This window comes from Barbus barbus (genome assembly GCF_936440315.1).
Source record: "Barbus barbus genome assembly, chromosome: 32".
NCBI classification, from domain to species: Eukaryota; Metazoa; Chordata; class Actinopteri; order Cypriniformes; family Cyprinidae; genus Barbus; species Barbus barbus.
In genome coordinates, this window is record NC_136760.1 from 7,270,028 (window position 1) to 7,284,351 (window position 14,324).

Below are 14,324 nucleotides of genomic sequence, written 5' to 3' on the forward strand. Positions count from 1 at the left end.
ACCACGACTGAGGTGCCCTTGAGCAAGGCACCGAACCCCCAATTGCTCCCCGGGCGCTGCAGCATGGCTGCCCACTGCTCCGGGTGTGTGTTCACGGTGTGTGTGTGTGTGTGTGTGTGTGTGTGTGTGTGTGGATTTGTTCACTACTCACTGCTGTGTGTGTGCACTTGGATGGGTTAAACGCAGAGCACCAATTTCGAGTATGGGTCACCATACTTGACAATACGTCACAAAAAAAAAAAAAAAAAAAAAAAAAAAAAACTATGAATGAATTCTGTAATTAAAAACTGAGTTCCAATATATTTAAGGGGCCAAGACATGGATTTTTAAAATTATTTTAATATGTTCCTTGAGGTTTACTTATTGTTAATAAAGTTTTTTTGCACAAAAAAGACAAAAAAAGTGGAAAAATTATTTTCAACCCTCATTTTGACCCTCTCAAAACAACCTGTTTTAAGGTGTGAGTCACTTAAGGCTTGTCATTAATCAGCCACTGTTATAATTGGCTAACGTCATTGTATAGGAAACAGTATCAACGCCCCCTCGGTATTGCATGTGAGTGTTTTGACAACATTTCCAGACAAAGCATTATGAAATCATTTACTTACGGTTTGTGATGCAGCTGCAGTCAGACCTAGTGCACTTCATCTTTTGACAAATTGTACAATATGTTACTACAAATAATTTTAGTAACATATAAATACTGTTTGTAATGCATGTTATTTATTTTGTTGTTTTGGTCTAAAGATTTTGGAATTAATTATTATAATTAACCGTTTCTTTTTTCAGTTGGCTTTTTTTCTATCAGTTAATCTCTGTTATTTAGTGTCTGTCTGTTGGTATAGTTTTAAAAGCAGAGGAGCATATAAGTGACCACCAAGAGCACAACAGCACAAGCAGATCTATTTTATAACCTGTAGTTACTGTCAGTTGAATACCTCGGGGAATAATTAGCTGATAATGAGGCACAAGATAAAATACTGTGTTCACATTTGTTAAAATTCTTGATTGTCACTCTTCATTATAAAAGCACAGGCGTTACATGCAAGATTTTATCTTTATCAAAATAAATGATGTAACTGGCCTTGGATTCAAATGCCCACAAATAATCTGTGTTAGCAGGCGGACTCCCTGCCGCTTACTCTGTCTCTCTCGCTTATTCTTTCACATTCTTTATATTTCTCCTCCTGCCTCTTTTAGGATTAGCGCAGATACTTGTTTGTGTGGTGATAAGCGCTTCACTATATCCAGGAAAAGCACAGTGCATTGTACCTCTTAAGCCTCTGCATTGGGAGCTCTCTGCTCCTTTCCATAGACTTTCATAGTGATAGATCAAGAGCAAAGAGGGTTATAAACAAAGCATTTATTTAATCAAGCTCCAAAAATGGCTCGTTTTGGATCTGAGGTGCAAGCTGAGGTCACCTGGGCACAAACATTTGTGTAAACACTGTCTCCAGAGCAAGACAATGATGAATAGACATCTTCTCACCATAGGCCCCGCCCACTGGCGTTCAGTCGCATAAAGAGATGATGATGAAAAAAATGAAAATTCTGTCAGTAATTATTCACCCTCAAGTTGTTCCAAACTCGTAAGACCTTCATTCATCTTCGGAACACAAATTAAGATATTTTTGAATAATTCCGAGAGCCCTCCCATAGACAGCACGGATCCTTACATGATCAAGGCTCAGAAACATAGAAATGAGATCGTTATATAAATAATCCATGTGACATCAGTGGTTCAACCGTAATTTTACAAAGCTACGAGAATACTTTTTGTGTGCAAAGAAAACAAAAATAACGATATAAATAACCCTACAGCGCCATTTTGGAGAGTATCACATATGCAAACAACGTATGCTGTTCTGTGTCAGCAGCACCGTACGTGGATGCGCTGTTTATGTTGTTTACACTTGATCTGAACTTAACAACGTATCCACGTACATACGTTGTTTACGCATGTATTTTTATTACGTATGTAATTTGTGTTCTGAAGATGAACAAAGGTCTTACGGGTTTGGAATGACATGAGGGTGAGTAGTTAATGAACTATCCCTTTAACGGCTGACACTTCATTACCCTGAATGCAAGTGTCACATCATGTCAAAAGCAAATAGAAATTACAATCACTGCTGCTATCTTGTCTACACTGGATCCAGTACAGAGATGCGCATTCACTTTCTGACACAGTACACACGCTTGAGTCTGTCAATCAGACAAATAGAGTGAAAGAACCTTCGCTTTGATGTGTTTGGTTTAAATAGCTTGTTCACATCTTTGTACAGGTATCAGAAGGATCATAAGGAACAAGTGGATAGTTTATTTTTAATGGCATCCCGGATCGTGTCAGAGGATTGATCACAGTATTCTGTTTTGTAAACGAGGCATGGAGAATTCACAAAGAAACATTTGTTGAAAGATGAAGCAGTACTAGATCTGACTGCAGCTGCATCAAAAACCGTAAATGATTTCATAATGATTTGTCTGGAAATAGATTTATTTTTGATCATGTTGATAAAACACTCACATGCAATAGTGAGGGGGTGTTGATATTGTTTCCTATGCAATGACGTTAGCCATTAGACATAATTAAAAAAAAAAAAAAAAAAAAAAAAAAAAGACTGCAACTTAGACTGCAAAACAATAACAATTTATGCCTTTATATTTATTTTAATGCCAAGTTTAAAATGTTACATGTTTTTCACTTGACAATTAATGGTTGTAAGAAATTAAGTTACTTCACACGTGAAGACATCCTTTTAAACACAGTGCCATTGATTTGTGCAAATCTTTAGAGATCCACTAAATGATGCCATTTATCTGTGACTCTCAATATCAATGTGTGACTCTCAAGAGTCAATTATCAATTAAGTAGAAAAATATCATAAAATATCAATAATGGTCAAATTGATTACCTCTCTCTAGTACATTAACACCATAAACACAACTAAAAACTAATAAAATAAATGATTTAAAGCAGTTTTGGAATTTCATGGTGCATTAAGCTGATATGATTCCTTTTTTACGAGTCTTGCCAAAGGCCTTGACAAAGACAGGGCAAGAACTAAGCAGAAGCATTATAAATGGAAGTGAGCTCTTCTCTGTACTCTGTAAGACTTTGTCATGAGAGTCATATCTTGGATAGGAACATATCTGTGGAAACTTTACTGTAAGGGTAGATATCATTAACCTTGTGGATACACAAAACCTCAGACAATAATAAATTAAAACCACATTCAGACAGTAATAAATTATGACAGACACCCCTGAAGCACATGCTTCTGTGACTGTGAATCTATCAGTATAAACCACATGAATAATGCTTTCAACAAGATCCTGTGGTTACTAAACGGCATCAACAAAATGCATAAAGACATGTTAATGACACCAGAGCTTTTTCAGATACAGTCAGGTCCATAAATATTGGGACATCGACACAATTCTAACATTTTTGGCTCTATACACCACCACAATGGATTTCAAATGAAACGAATAAGATGTGCTTTAACTGCAGACTGTCAGCTTTAATTTGAGGGTATTTACATCCAAATCAGGTGAACGGTGTAGGAATTACAACAGTTTGCATATGTGCCTCCCACTTGTTAAGGGACCAAAAGTAATGGGACAATTGGCTTCTCAGCTGTTCCATGGCTAGGTGTGTGTTATTCCCTCATTATCCCAATTACAGTGAGCAGATAAAAGGTCCAGAGTTCATTTCAAGTGTGCTATTTGCATTTGGAATCTGTTGCTGTCAACTGTCAAGATGAGATCGAAAGAGCTGTCACTATCAGTGAAGCAAGCCATCATTAGGCTGAAAAAACAAAACAAACCCATCAGAGAGATAGCAAAAACATTAGGCGTGGCCAAAACAACTGTTTGGAACATTCTTAAAAAGAAGGAACGCACCGGTGAGCTCAGCAACACCAAAAGACCCGGAAGAGCACGGAAAACAACTGTGGTGGATGACCGAAGAATTCTTTCCCTGGTGAAGAAAACACCCTTCACAACAGTTGGCCAGATCAAGAACACTCTCCAGGAGGTAGGTGTATGTGTGTCAAAGTCAACAATCAAGAGAAGACTTCACCAGAGTGAATACAGAGGGTTCACCACAAGATGTAAACCATTGGTGAGCCTCAAAAACAGGAAGGCCAGATTAGAGTTTGCCAAACGACATCTAAAAAAGCCTTCACAGTTCTGGAACAACATCCTATGGACAGATGAGACCAAGATCAACTTGTACCAGAGTGATGGGAAGAGAAGAGTATGGAGAAGGAAAGGAACTGCTCATGATCCTAAGCATACTTTTTTCACACTGATTTTTCTATCGGAGTTAATGCTCCCACTCATAAGGGTGGCCATATACTTGACTTGGTACTTCTGCAAGGACTTAGCATCACTGATCTAGAAATATGTGAAAATGGCTTTTCTGACCATAAGACTGTTATATTTACCGTCTCATGTTCTGCTGTTGCACCTACAGTCCCATTCTGTGGCCGCCTTTCTCGGTGTATTACTCCCACTACTAAAGACTCTTTTTTTATCAATTTTTCATGAAGTGATGCCATCTATTGTCGATTTTTCCTGTGATGCTAGTGTTGAGGAGCTCCTCTCCAGGTTTAATTTCACCTGTTCAAACGTTTTAAATGCTGTGGCTCCTTTTAGGACTTTTCAGTCTAAAACTCGTTCTGAACCCTGGATTGATGATTCCATTCGTTCTCTTAGGCGATGTTGTAGAAGAGCAGAACGGAAATGGAAAAAGGACAGGCTTCATGTTTCTTTTGAGATTTTAAAGGACACTCTATTTAAATATCAGAAAGCAGTGAAAAAAGCAAAATGCAGATATCTGTCAGATATTATTAATAAGAACTGCTCTAGTCCAAAGATTATTTAATATTATTAATGCTACTCTCAATCCTTAGTCCGGTCTAGCTCCTGGGGTTTCTTCTCCATCATGTGAAGAATTTTCAGAACTCACTGGACGGCGCTTCACAGTACAGATGGACAATGACCCAAAGCATACTGCAAAAGCAACCAAAGAGTTTTTGAAGGGAAAGAAGTGGACTGTTATGCAATGGCCAAGTCAATCACCTGACCTGAATCTGATTGAGCATGCATTTCACTTGCTGAAGACAAAACTGAAGGGAAAATGCCCCAAGAACAAGCAGGAACTGAAGACGGTTGCAGTAGAGGCCTGGCAGAGCATCACCAGGGATGAAACCCAGCGTCTGGTGATGTCTATGCGTTCCAGACTTCAGGCTGTAATTGACCGCAAAGGATTTGCAACCAAGTATTAAAAAGTGAAAGTTTGATTTATGATTATTATTCTGTCCCATTACTTTTGGTCCCTTAACAAGTGGGAGGCACATATGCAAACTGTTGTAATTCCTACACCGTTCACCTGATTTGGATGTAAATACCCTCAAATTAAAGCTGACAGTCTGCAGTTAAAGCACATTTTGTTCGTTTCATTTGAAATTCATTGTGGTGGTGTATAGAGCCAAAAATGTTAGAATTGTGTCGATGTCCCAATATTTATGGACCTGACTGTATATAGGTTGAGTCACTTTGTCCAGTCCGCTACTGGACACAAGTGTTAAAATTTGTCAGAAGTCAGCCTATAATTTACTTATTTATATAAATCTGGGATGGAAGAACATTTTTGAACATAAAAAAATTACACACTTCAGCTTTATGGATTTTTTTCATTTGTTGTGTAATTTAATTGCGCTGCCTTTTCAATGTAAGCATTTCACACACAGAACAAAATCAATACAAACTAGAAAGTACAGCAGACAGTAGTTTGTATTATATGCATAAATGATACATTTAGTGTGGGATTATTTGCTTTGGGTTGTGATAGGCCAGCATTGGACTTAATCAAGCATTGGTTATTTTCAGTGCCGGTCCAGACCTAGTTAATGTTATAGCAAACACTTTAAAAAGTTTCCAAAGTTTGCACAACATAAGATTTATCAGGTAGGTGGCTAGGAGCATTTTTTATACTTGTTGGATTTATTCCAGCAAGCCATTATGAAATAAAAGCTTTTAGATTGATGTTTACTTCAGATACCCACCGGGCTTTTTATAATTTTTACTCCTGTGTGGAGTCAAATTCCCTTTAAGACAAGTTGGCAGCCATCTCGTTATCATCCTTTCATAACTATATTTCATATAATACATGTATTCTATCTACAGCTGTCTACTTGAAATAGAAAAGTCTCCAAAAAGTGTTTTTCAAGATCAATTTCCAATAACATATGGACTTCATTATGCACCACTCTGTTGTTAGGATGATAAAACAATTTTGAAAGTTTTATTTCTTAAGTGGTGCTCATCAATGCCAAAATGATTGAGATGGCCAATCAAATAAAAAATAAAAAAGGCAGGCTTTACTGTGCACAGAAGCCAAATGTGAATTCTAGTGTGATTCTACAGTTTTAATGGTCACATGAAGAAAAATGTTAAAATGTTAAAAGATAGACAAAGAAAGAAATATCCAGTGATGTAAACAATGCAACTTTCTTCATTTTGAATTTATGTAATTCATGTAATGTATTATTGAATTCACATTGAATTTCATATGCATTAAAATCTTTAATTAGCAAAATTAATTAATTGTCAGTCACAAATAATTATATTAGACACACATATACATACTACACACAGATGCTCCAGAGTAAACAACTATCAAAAAGCTGGCTCTTGTAACTGAGGGATGGTATTTCCATTTAGCAGTGAGATTTCATTTTTTTCATGAGTGGTCCATCTCTTCCTCCTTATACCGTCTGTGGTGAAATTCATACCTCTAGTATAAATTTTACATTAGCATCTCTCATCTGTCAAACAGCTAAGCGAGCAGCATTGGAATGACTCATCAGATTAGTTTAATCAATGACAGCATGTTTGTCCAAAAATCCCTTCTACTGTGACCAGGGAGGAGCTAATTATGGATGAGGCATGTCAGTGTTTCTGAGGAAGCGGGGCTGCAGTCAGCTACATGGTGGATCAACACTAATGGTGGTTTCATGAGTGAGAGATAACAGGCAAACACTCATTTATTTGATTCATTTCATTCAATCTTTCCAAAACTCAAAGTCAAACAGCCGTGTGAGATGTTCTTACAGTAGTTCTCAGCTGGTGGGCATGGACAATAGGAAAAAAACAAAATGAAGTGAAGTGACATTCAGCCAAGTATGGTGACCCGTACTCGGAATTCGTGCTCTTTGCTACATTTAACCCATCCAACGTGCACACACACAGCAGTGAACACACACACACACCATGAACACACACCCGGAGCAGTGGGCAGCCATTTTATGCTGCAGCGCCCGGGGAGCAGTTTGGGGTTCGGTGCCTTGCTCAAGGGCACCTCAGTCGTGGTATTGAGGGTGGAGAGAGCGCTGTACATTCACTCCCCCCACCTACAATTCCTGCCGGCCGGAGACTCGAACCCGCAACCTTTGGATTACAAGTCCGACTCTCTAACCATTAGGCCACGACTTCCCCACAAAATATAATAAAATTCACTTAACCATAACAAAATAAATATACCAAATAGACCCCAAAAGCCAAGAACAAAACTACACTAAGTAAAAAAAGTTCTAAACTATACTAATAGTACACTTTTTTTTATGTCCACCATAATTAATTTTGTGTCAAAGCAGGGAGACAATCAAAAAATGATAACTATAAAACAGAATAATTCTGCATAATGTTGGACCTATGCAGCTCACCCTGTTGAAAAAAACAGCATATGCTGGTTAGGTATGTTTTGAAGCATGCTGCTGGTTTAAGCTGGTCCCTAGCTGGTCATGAGACGGTTTAAGCTGGTGTTGAGCTGGTCATAAGCTGGTCATGTGCTGGTCTTAAACTGGTCCTAAACTGCATGGTCCTGAGCAGGAGCTAGTCACTTAGGACCACCACATGACCAGCTAAGGACCAGCTTAAACCAGATCATGACCAGCTAGGGACCAGCTTAAACCAGCAGCATGCTTCAAAACATACCTAACCAGCATCTGCTGTTTTTTTCAACAGGCCATAGTAATATTAATACATTTTAATATTTGATTTTAAGGATATTTCTGCTATCGTTCTTACAAGAATCAAGTTTGTTACTTGAAATAATACTTGATTTCAGAATGAAAAAAATCTGGGTCCTAAAGCAAAAGCAGCTAAGAACCACTGCTCAAAACAAGCAGATGAGAACAACTGTGTTGTTGTCCCTTTGCCTCTATGTCTCAGGACAGAGGAAGATCCATTTTGGAGCATTTCATGCCTCAGAGAGCAGCCTTTAAGACACATCTGTTTGTTATTGAAATCTCCTTTATCTTTAAATACTGCTTGAGCAATGATGCATTTAGAAGAACTCGCCTCTCCTACACTGAGTTCTTGTATCTTTTCTTTATTAAACCTTGAGGAGCCCTACTGTGGAAGTTCTTAAAGACCTATCATCCCCTCTGATCTGTCCACCCACTAATCCACTCACGCACCTATTCATCACAGAGTTTCATTAATTCTGTTTAATAGTCTAAGTAATTCTGTGTAAGTAGATGCTTAAGCTGACAAACCACATAAGAATTCCAGACCAAATTACCTGAGAGCAATCAAAGTGCTTCTATTAATGTTCATAGTGAATAATCTAACAATCTAGCTAGTTTTCAGGAGCCCACTGTTCCTCTGCCAAAAACACACGCTACAAATGAAAAGGTGAAGGAAACATTTAATATTGTTCCATACCTGTCTGGTTTTCTTTATTCTGTAGATCAAAAATAAAGATGTTGGTTAGGCATGGTTTTGAGGCTGCTCTTTTCCATACAATAATAGCAAATGGTAACTATGGGCTGTGAAGCCCACGATTTAAAAATAATCACCATATGACCTCTCATTTTTCACCTTCACCATTTTATGGTGTTTTTCCTCTTAATTTTGGAGTTTGACAGCCCTGGCCACCTTTCACTTTCATTGTGTGGAAAACATCTTCTTTTGTGCTCAATGGATGACTTGAAGATAAGTAAATGATGATAGAATTGTCTTTTATTTCTCGGCTAATATGATTAAGAGCATTAAAGCGGATTAGGCAATTTCCTCAGGCTGTACAGTAATAAAGCGAGGTCTGAGAGTGGGCATATTTGAGCACGCAGGCATGAATCAAACGAAAGAAACTTGTTCTGCTAAACCACACATGTCGCAAGAACACATCCTTGTCTGACTCCACAGAGAAGGCATGGAAAGCACGTAGACAAATCAGTTTGTGAAAACAATATGTACAAAATTTAATTACAAGCAAAGGCAGAGATAAGTACAGATGTTTGAAGTTTCATTGTGACTTTGATTATGTTAGAAATGTGCTAGCTGGCAAACATATGAGAGCTTGTCCTCAAAGAAGGTCGAGTAAGTCCTGGGTTTCAAACTATCAGTGAAAAAGGAGAACACAAGAGAAAAGATGATCTCAAAAGCGAGATGGGCGTTAAGTGTTCAGCTTGTGGCTAGAAGAAATAACTGTGTCTTTGGTCTGTGCTAATTATAACTGAGCTCACACCTCCTCTCTCTAATAACATTTATCAGCTTCTTGTCACCAAAGACCCATTGTTCTCATCTCTCCTTAAATACCCCCCAAGAACAAACCAAGAACTTCACACGTTCAAAATTCAAGAGTACTGATCAACTCTTCGATGTCATACTCACACACAGAAAAGCATCTCATCATAGAGTCTGTAAATGCTAAACCGTGTCTTTATGAATACAGGATGTCTGCAGTCTGAACACCAGCTTCATGGCCAATAAAGGCACTAAGCTGGCAGGATATACGGTTAACCGGCACATTAGTAATGATTCAGTCACCAAGGCCCACATCCTGTATACATTACTCTTTAACCGGTGCTATGAAAAACCATTGAGGAAACAGAGTGAATCTCAATGATAGCAATGAGACCACTAAGACATTAAATGCTAATTTGCCAGAGAAAGCATATTAAGCAGTGTCTGTGAAACCGATAGTTAAGGCGCATGCAGATGGAGGGGCAGCTGCTCTGAATCTGACAATGACACCAAAGATTTACTTTCTGCTATTTATAGATCTGGAAAATTACAGGGAGGCAACTATTATTTGCGCTGAGGGGTTGTCAGATCCATAAAAACAACCTCCCTCCCTTTGTAACCACATTTCAAATGGGATATGATCCGTCCATTGTGGATCACTACGCCGACGACTATAAATCCTTTTTCAATAGCTCTGATCCGAGCATATTATCACACGATTATAATAAGACGTACCCAAATAGAATTGAGCAGCTGAGCTAAAAGCACCACACAATGGTGTCCGTCAGAAGATTTAATAACAGGGTATAGACAACTATATAGAACAGGAGAAATTCACATGAGACAATCAGACAAATTCTAAACCTGGACGATAGTAGCAGTAACCAATAAAGACATAAAAATCACCGATACCGAGATTATAGATGTTTACACAATCATAAAGTTTTAACCATGGGGAAATGAACAATTGCATCAAGATTTTCCTATTACTGTATCACTTACTTCATGGGCTTGAAGAGCGCCTGGCCATAGTTCTGGAATGTCATGATGAGCTTCAGCTGTGTGCCTCCAGATTTCATTGCTACAGAGAGAAAAAGAGTGATGCTGAACTTTCATATCAGGAAATTGTGCAAGTAGCAATAACAATGTGAAAATTCAATTTAGAAAATTATTTTTCCTATCATTGGAGATGGTTCTAGTCTTGCATTTGATTAGAAACGGTTGAAAAAACAAAAGACAAGAAGTGTATTTTGGACATAAACACTGTCCTTGTAGGAAAGCTGATAAGACCTTTTTTTAAAAAGCGTGTTGCAATGAATTTGCAGGCAATCACAAACAGATGAAAGAAAACAAGGAGACACTGCCTCGAGTCACTTAAGAAACTTGCTGTTCCATACTAGTTTTTTGAAAGATTGCTTTCACTGCAGATTAACATGCAACTTTCTTCTAGAGTTCTTAGAAACCCTAAACAGTAAATTAAGGAATAAATGTACAGTCAGCTGGTCAACATAAATCAAAATAAACCCAGACCCCGACGTGAACTGTAGGGGTCTTGGATCATGCTGAATAGGTTTATTTTGTGATAATGACTGGGTTTCTGTACATCATCTCACTTACTAGTAAATAAGTATATAAAAGGACATTAAATATTGATTTGAGGAATTACTTTATTATCTGAGAAGACACAGAGCTCAGTGTTGATGTGAGAGAGATTGGTGGCCACACTGGTCAAATATTCAGTGGTCATTATACAAAAATATTCTGGCCACAGAATACAGCGATCGTCCAATCAGAATCAAGTATTCAGGAGAGCCATGTAATAAGATGAGATATTGACCTAGGGGCTTCACATGAATGCAGCTTATTAAGCACAAGTCTACTTGACAATATGCGTGCTTGGCAAGAGATACTTTTCCACAGCATGGCGTTTGATTAAGTCTAAATTGCATGCTCTTCTCATTCATTTACCCAGCTGGAATCCACTACCAGTGAATCTCAGTCCAATTTTATTGATGCATCCGCAGCCAGAGTGCAGGAAGAGTCTAGCCATTATCTTGGAGAAACTTTATTCAACGAATCTATTTAAATCTGTTAGGAAGAGCAGCACTAAAAGATGATGCTGCACTCAAATCAGGCATCATATACTGCATGCAATCCTAAAATCACCTTCCCGTTTAACATTTAACTCTATTGTGTAATCTTAAATATTGTCTTACCAACACTGGTAATTCTCTGCGACACCAGATCTTTCAGCATTGCATCTATGACCGGGTTGTGCCTGGAGTAAAGCTCGTACCGGTTGATCCCAATGTGAAAGCGGAGCCAATTTGGGTAGGAGTCTGAGGACATCTCGACCGTAGGAGCATAATCCCCATCTTTACCTTCTGCATTCCTACAGAAAGACACCATGTCCCCAAAGCATAAGCCATTACATAGATGACTGATATGTTGTTCTGAACAAATACATGATAATAATAATAAAATAATAATTCATATTTATTATTAATAATAATAACAAATATTATAACTCATATTATTAAACTTTTATTTCACTTTATTAGTTTTGTTCATCACGATCATCGTCATCATTAGGAAATCAATATTACTTGGGGAAAACATGATGTAAAATGTGAAGAAAAAAAAATCTAAAATATAGGAATTTAGGAGTCTTGCAGGTACATAATGTTTGAGAGAAAGAAAAAAAAACTGAGATTCTCAACCTACCACTCTGGGTTATCTGCAGCTTTAGGGTCAAATCTTATATCAGTGTTGACATTGAATAAAGTGTCTTCGTCAGTTAAAGGAGGTAACGGCCTGGTGTATAAAGGATGCTCAAACAGCGCAGAGAGCCTCGAACCCTTGACAGCTGCGTTCTTCAAGGTAGAGTGCTGTGCCGCGTGCCTCTTCTCGTCACCTGTCAACTGCTCAAACCTTTTCAAAGCCTCGGATCTCTCCCCAGCGGTGATCTTTTCCAGCGAGTGAGAGGACAGGTTTGAGTGTGGCTCGTTGCTGAAATCTTGAAGTATTCTGAGCGTGTGTTTATTAGGCCAGCCGGACTCTGATCCCGGCTTGGCTCGATGCTTAGCCCAGTTCTGCGGCTCTTCGCTGGGTGTGTGTGAGCACGAGCACGCGCTACTGCTCCGTCTCTCCAGCTTCGGTAACAAGTCTATCATAATGTGCATCGAGCAGGCTATAAGAAACACCATCAGAATCAAGACGCGGAATTTTCTGAAGAGGATCATCTTCAGGGTCTCCTGTTCGGGAAAAGACTTGTTTGGAACGGCAGGGATAAAAGTGAGCAAGCGCACTACATCGCCAACAGTACATAAAACACGGGCTCCCAAATTTATGAGAAGAACACATGGAACGTTTTCGTTTGCGTTTGTCAGTTTCAGGGCAGAAAGGAGGATTTATTTAGCAAAGCGCTCATCCACATCCATGCGAAACAATAATCCAGTTATTTACGTGCGCTCGCGATTAAATTCCTCCCGTGGAGTCAGACGCGAGAACAATCTCCGACACAATCACTCATAGTCTATTTTAAGATTTAATAGCTGCAGATATTTGCGAGATATAATTAAGTCAAGCCTCCTCAGATAAATTATCCACAAAAGTGCGTGTTCGCGATGCCGCGGTCCATCTCCGTGTACGGAGAAAACATCTGTCGCTCGAGATCGCTTTCACAGCTGCACAAGTTCATTCGCTCTTCTTATCCGGTACAAATCGAGGCTGTTCAGTCGTTGAAAGCGATGAGACGCATGGCAGCCCTGGCAGGTTTCGAGAAAGTGTGGCATCGCACCCTCCTTCCGTCGACAAACGTGATCTTTGGAGAAAGTTTCAGCGTTTCTTGCTGAACATCCAGCTCATGTGAAGGTGATGCTTGCCCGTTGACAGGCGCTTGAGGAAATACCTCTGTCGGATGTTCAAGGTAGGTGTGTTAAATATCATGATGCTGAAGCCCCTCGCACATAGAGGATTGGCTAAACTTGAAAACAGCAGGACAGACAGCCCAGGCTCGCTTCTTCCTGTAGCGTCAAATTGTGCAAGAAGAGGGCGTCTGAACACACACTGCTACCCGTTATTGTCTGAAATGACTTTTTAAGATGTACTTAACACGCACGCCCTAACCACCTATTTTGGTGGAAAATTTCTGGACTCTTTCTCCATATCACATGTCATGGAACAGTTGACAAAGAGTCATACTGCACTATAAAATGAGGTAAGATTATAGCTTAAAAAGTGTCAAAGGGTTCATCATTGTGTATGTTGTACTAACATAGGTTAAGAAAAAGGCTAAAAAAAACAAAAAAAGATCACTCGTTGAAGGAATAGTTCACCTAAAATTGAAAATTGTCTTATCATTGTTTACACTTCTGTCAATCCAAACCCGACTGCTGTGAAACACAAAAGAGAAAGATGACTAATTTGTGAGCAAATCATTCAGACGGGTGCTTTCTGAAATGAATCACCTGATTTATTGATGTCAAGACTTTTATTGATTTATTTTTTAATCCAAAGCGACTGCGGAACTTTAGAAGCCTTGGAATATATTGCATAAGTCGTTTGAGCTACAGATACTTTTGCTGTGTTTTTGTGTCCTGATGACATTTTTTTTTGTGGGTGACATGGGTCTATCACTTTAAGACATCCCTGTGAGTTATAAAAAGATAATCGGACATTAACTAATTTGACCTCTACCTTTAAATCAGTGGTTCTCAACATTTTTGACTCCAAGGCCAACCCACTGTCAAAAAATATATTCAGGGGGCCCTGAAAGATATATTAGA

At 38.7% G+C, this 14,324-nt stretch overlaps 1 protein-coding gene across 3 annotated transcripts in view; it reads right to left on the reverse strand.

The window, feature by feature from the left end:
• Positions 1–13,509, reverse strand: part of LOC306852547 (extracellular serine/threonine protein kinase FAM20C-like) — a 43,726-nt gene extending 30,217 nt beyond the window's left edge. For all 3 annotated transcript variants that reach the window (XR_013782627.1, XM_079389455.1, XM_079389454.1), the window contains exons 1-3: positions 12,262–13,509; positions 11,754–11,929; positions 10,540–10,618 (exon numbers count right to left, since the gene is read on the reverse strand). Coding sequence is in view for 2 of the 3 variants with exons in the window: in XM_079389455.1 (XP_079245581.1) it covers positions 10,540–10,618; positions 11,754–11,929; positions 12,262–12,779 (773 nt within the window). In the remaining variant the exon portion in view is untranslated. The remainder of the gene's footprint in view (positions 1–10,539; positions 10,619–11,753; positions 11,930–12,261) is intronic.
• Between the last annotated feature and the right edge of the window lie 815 nt (positions 13,510–14,324).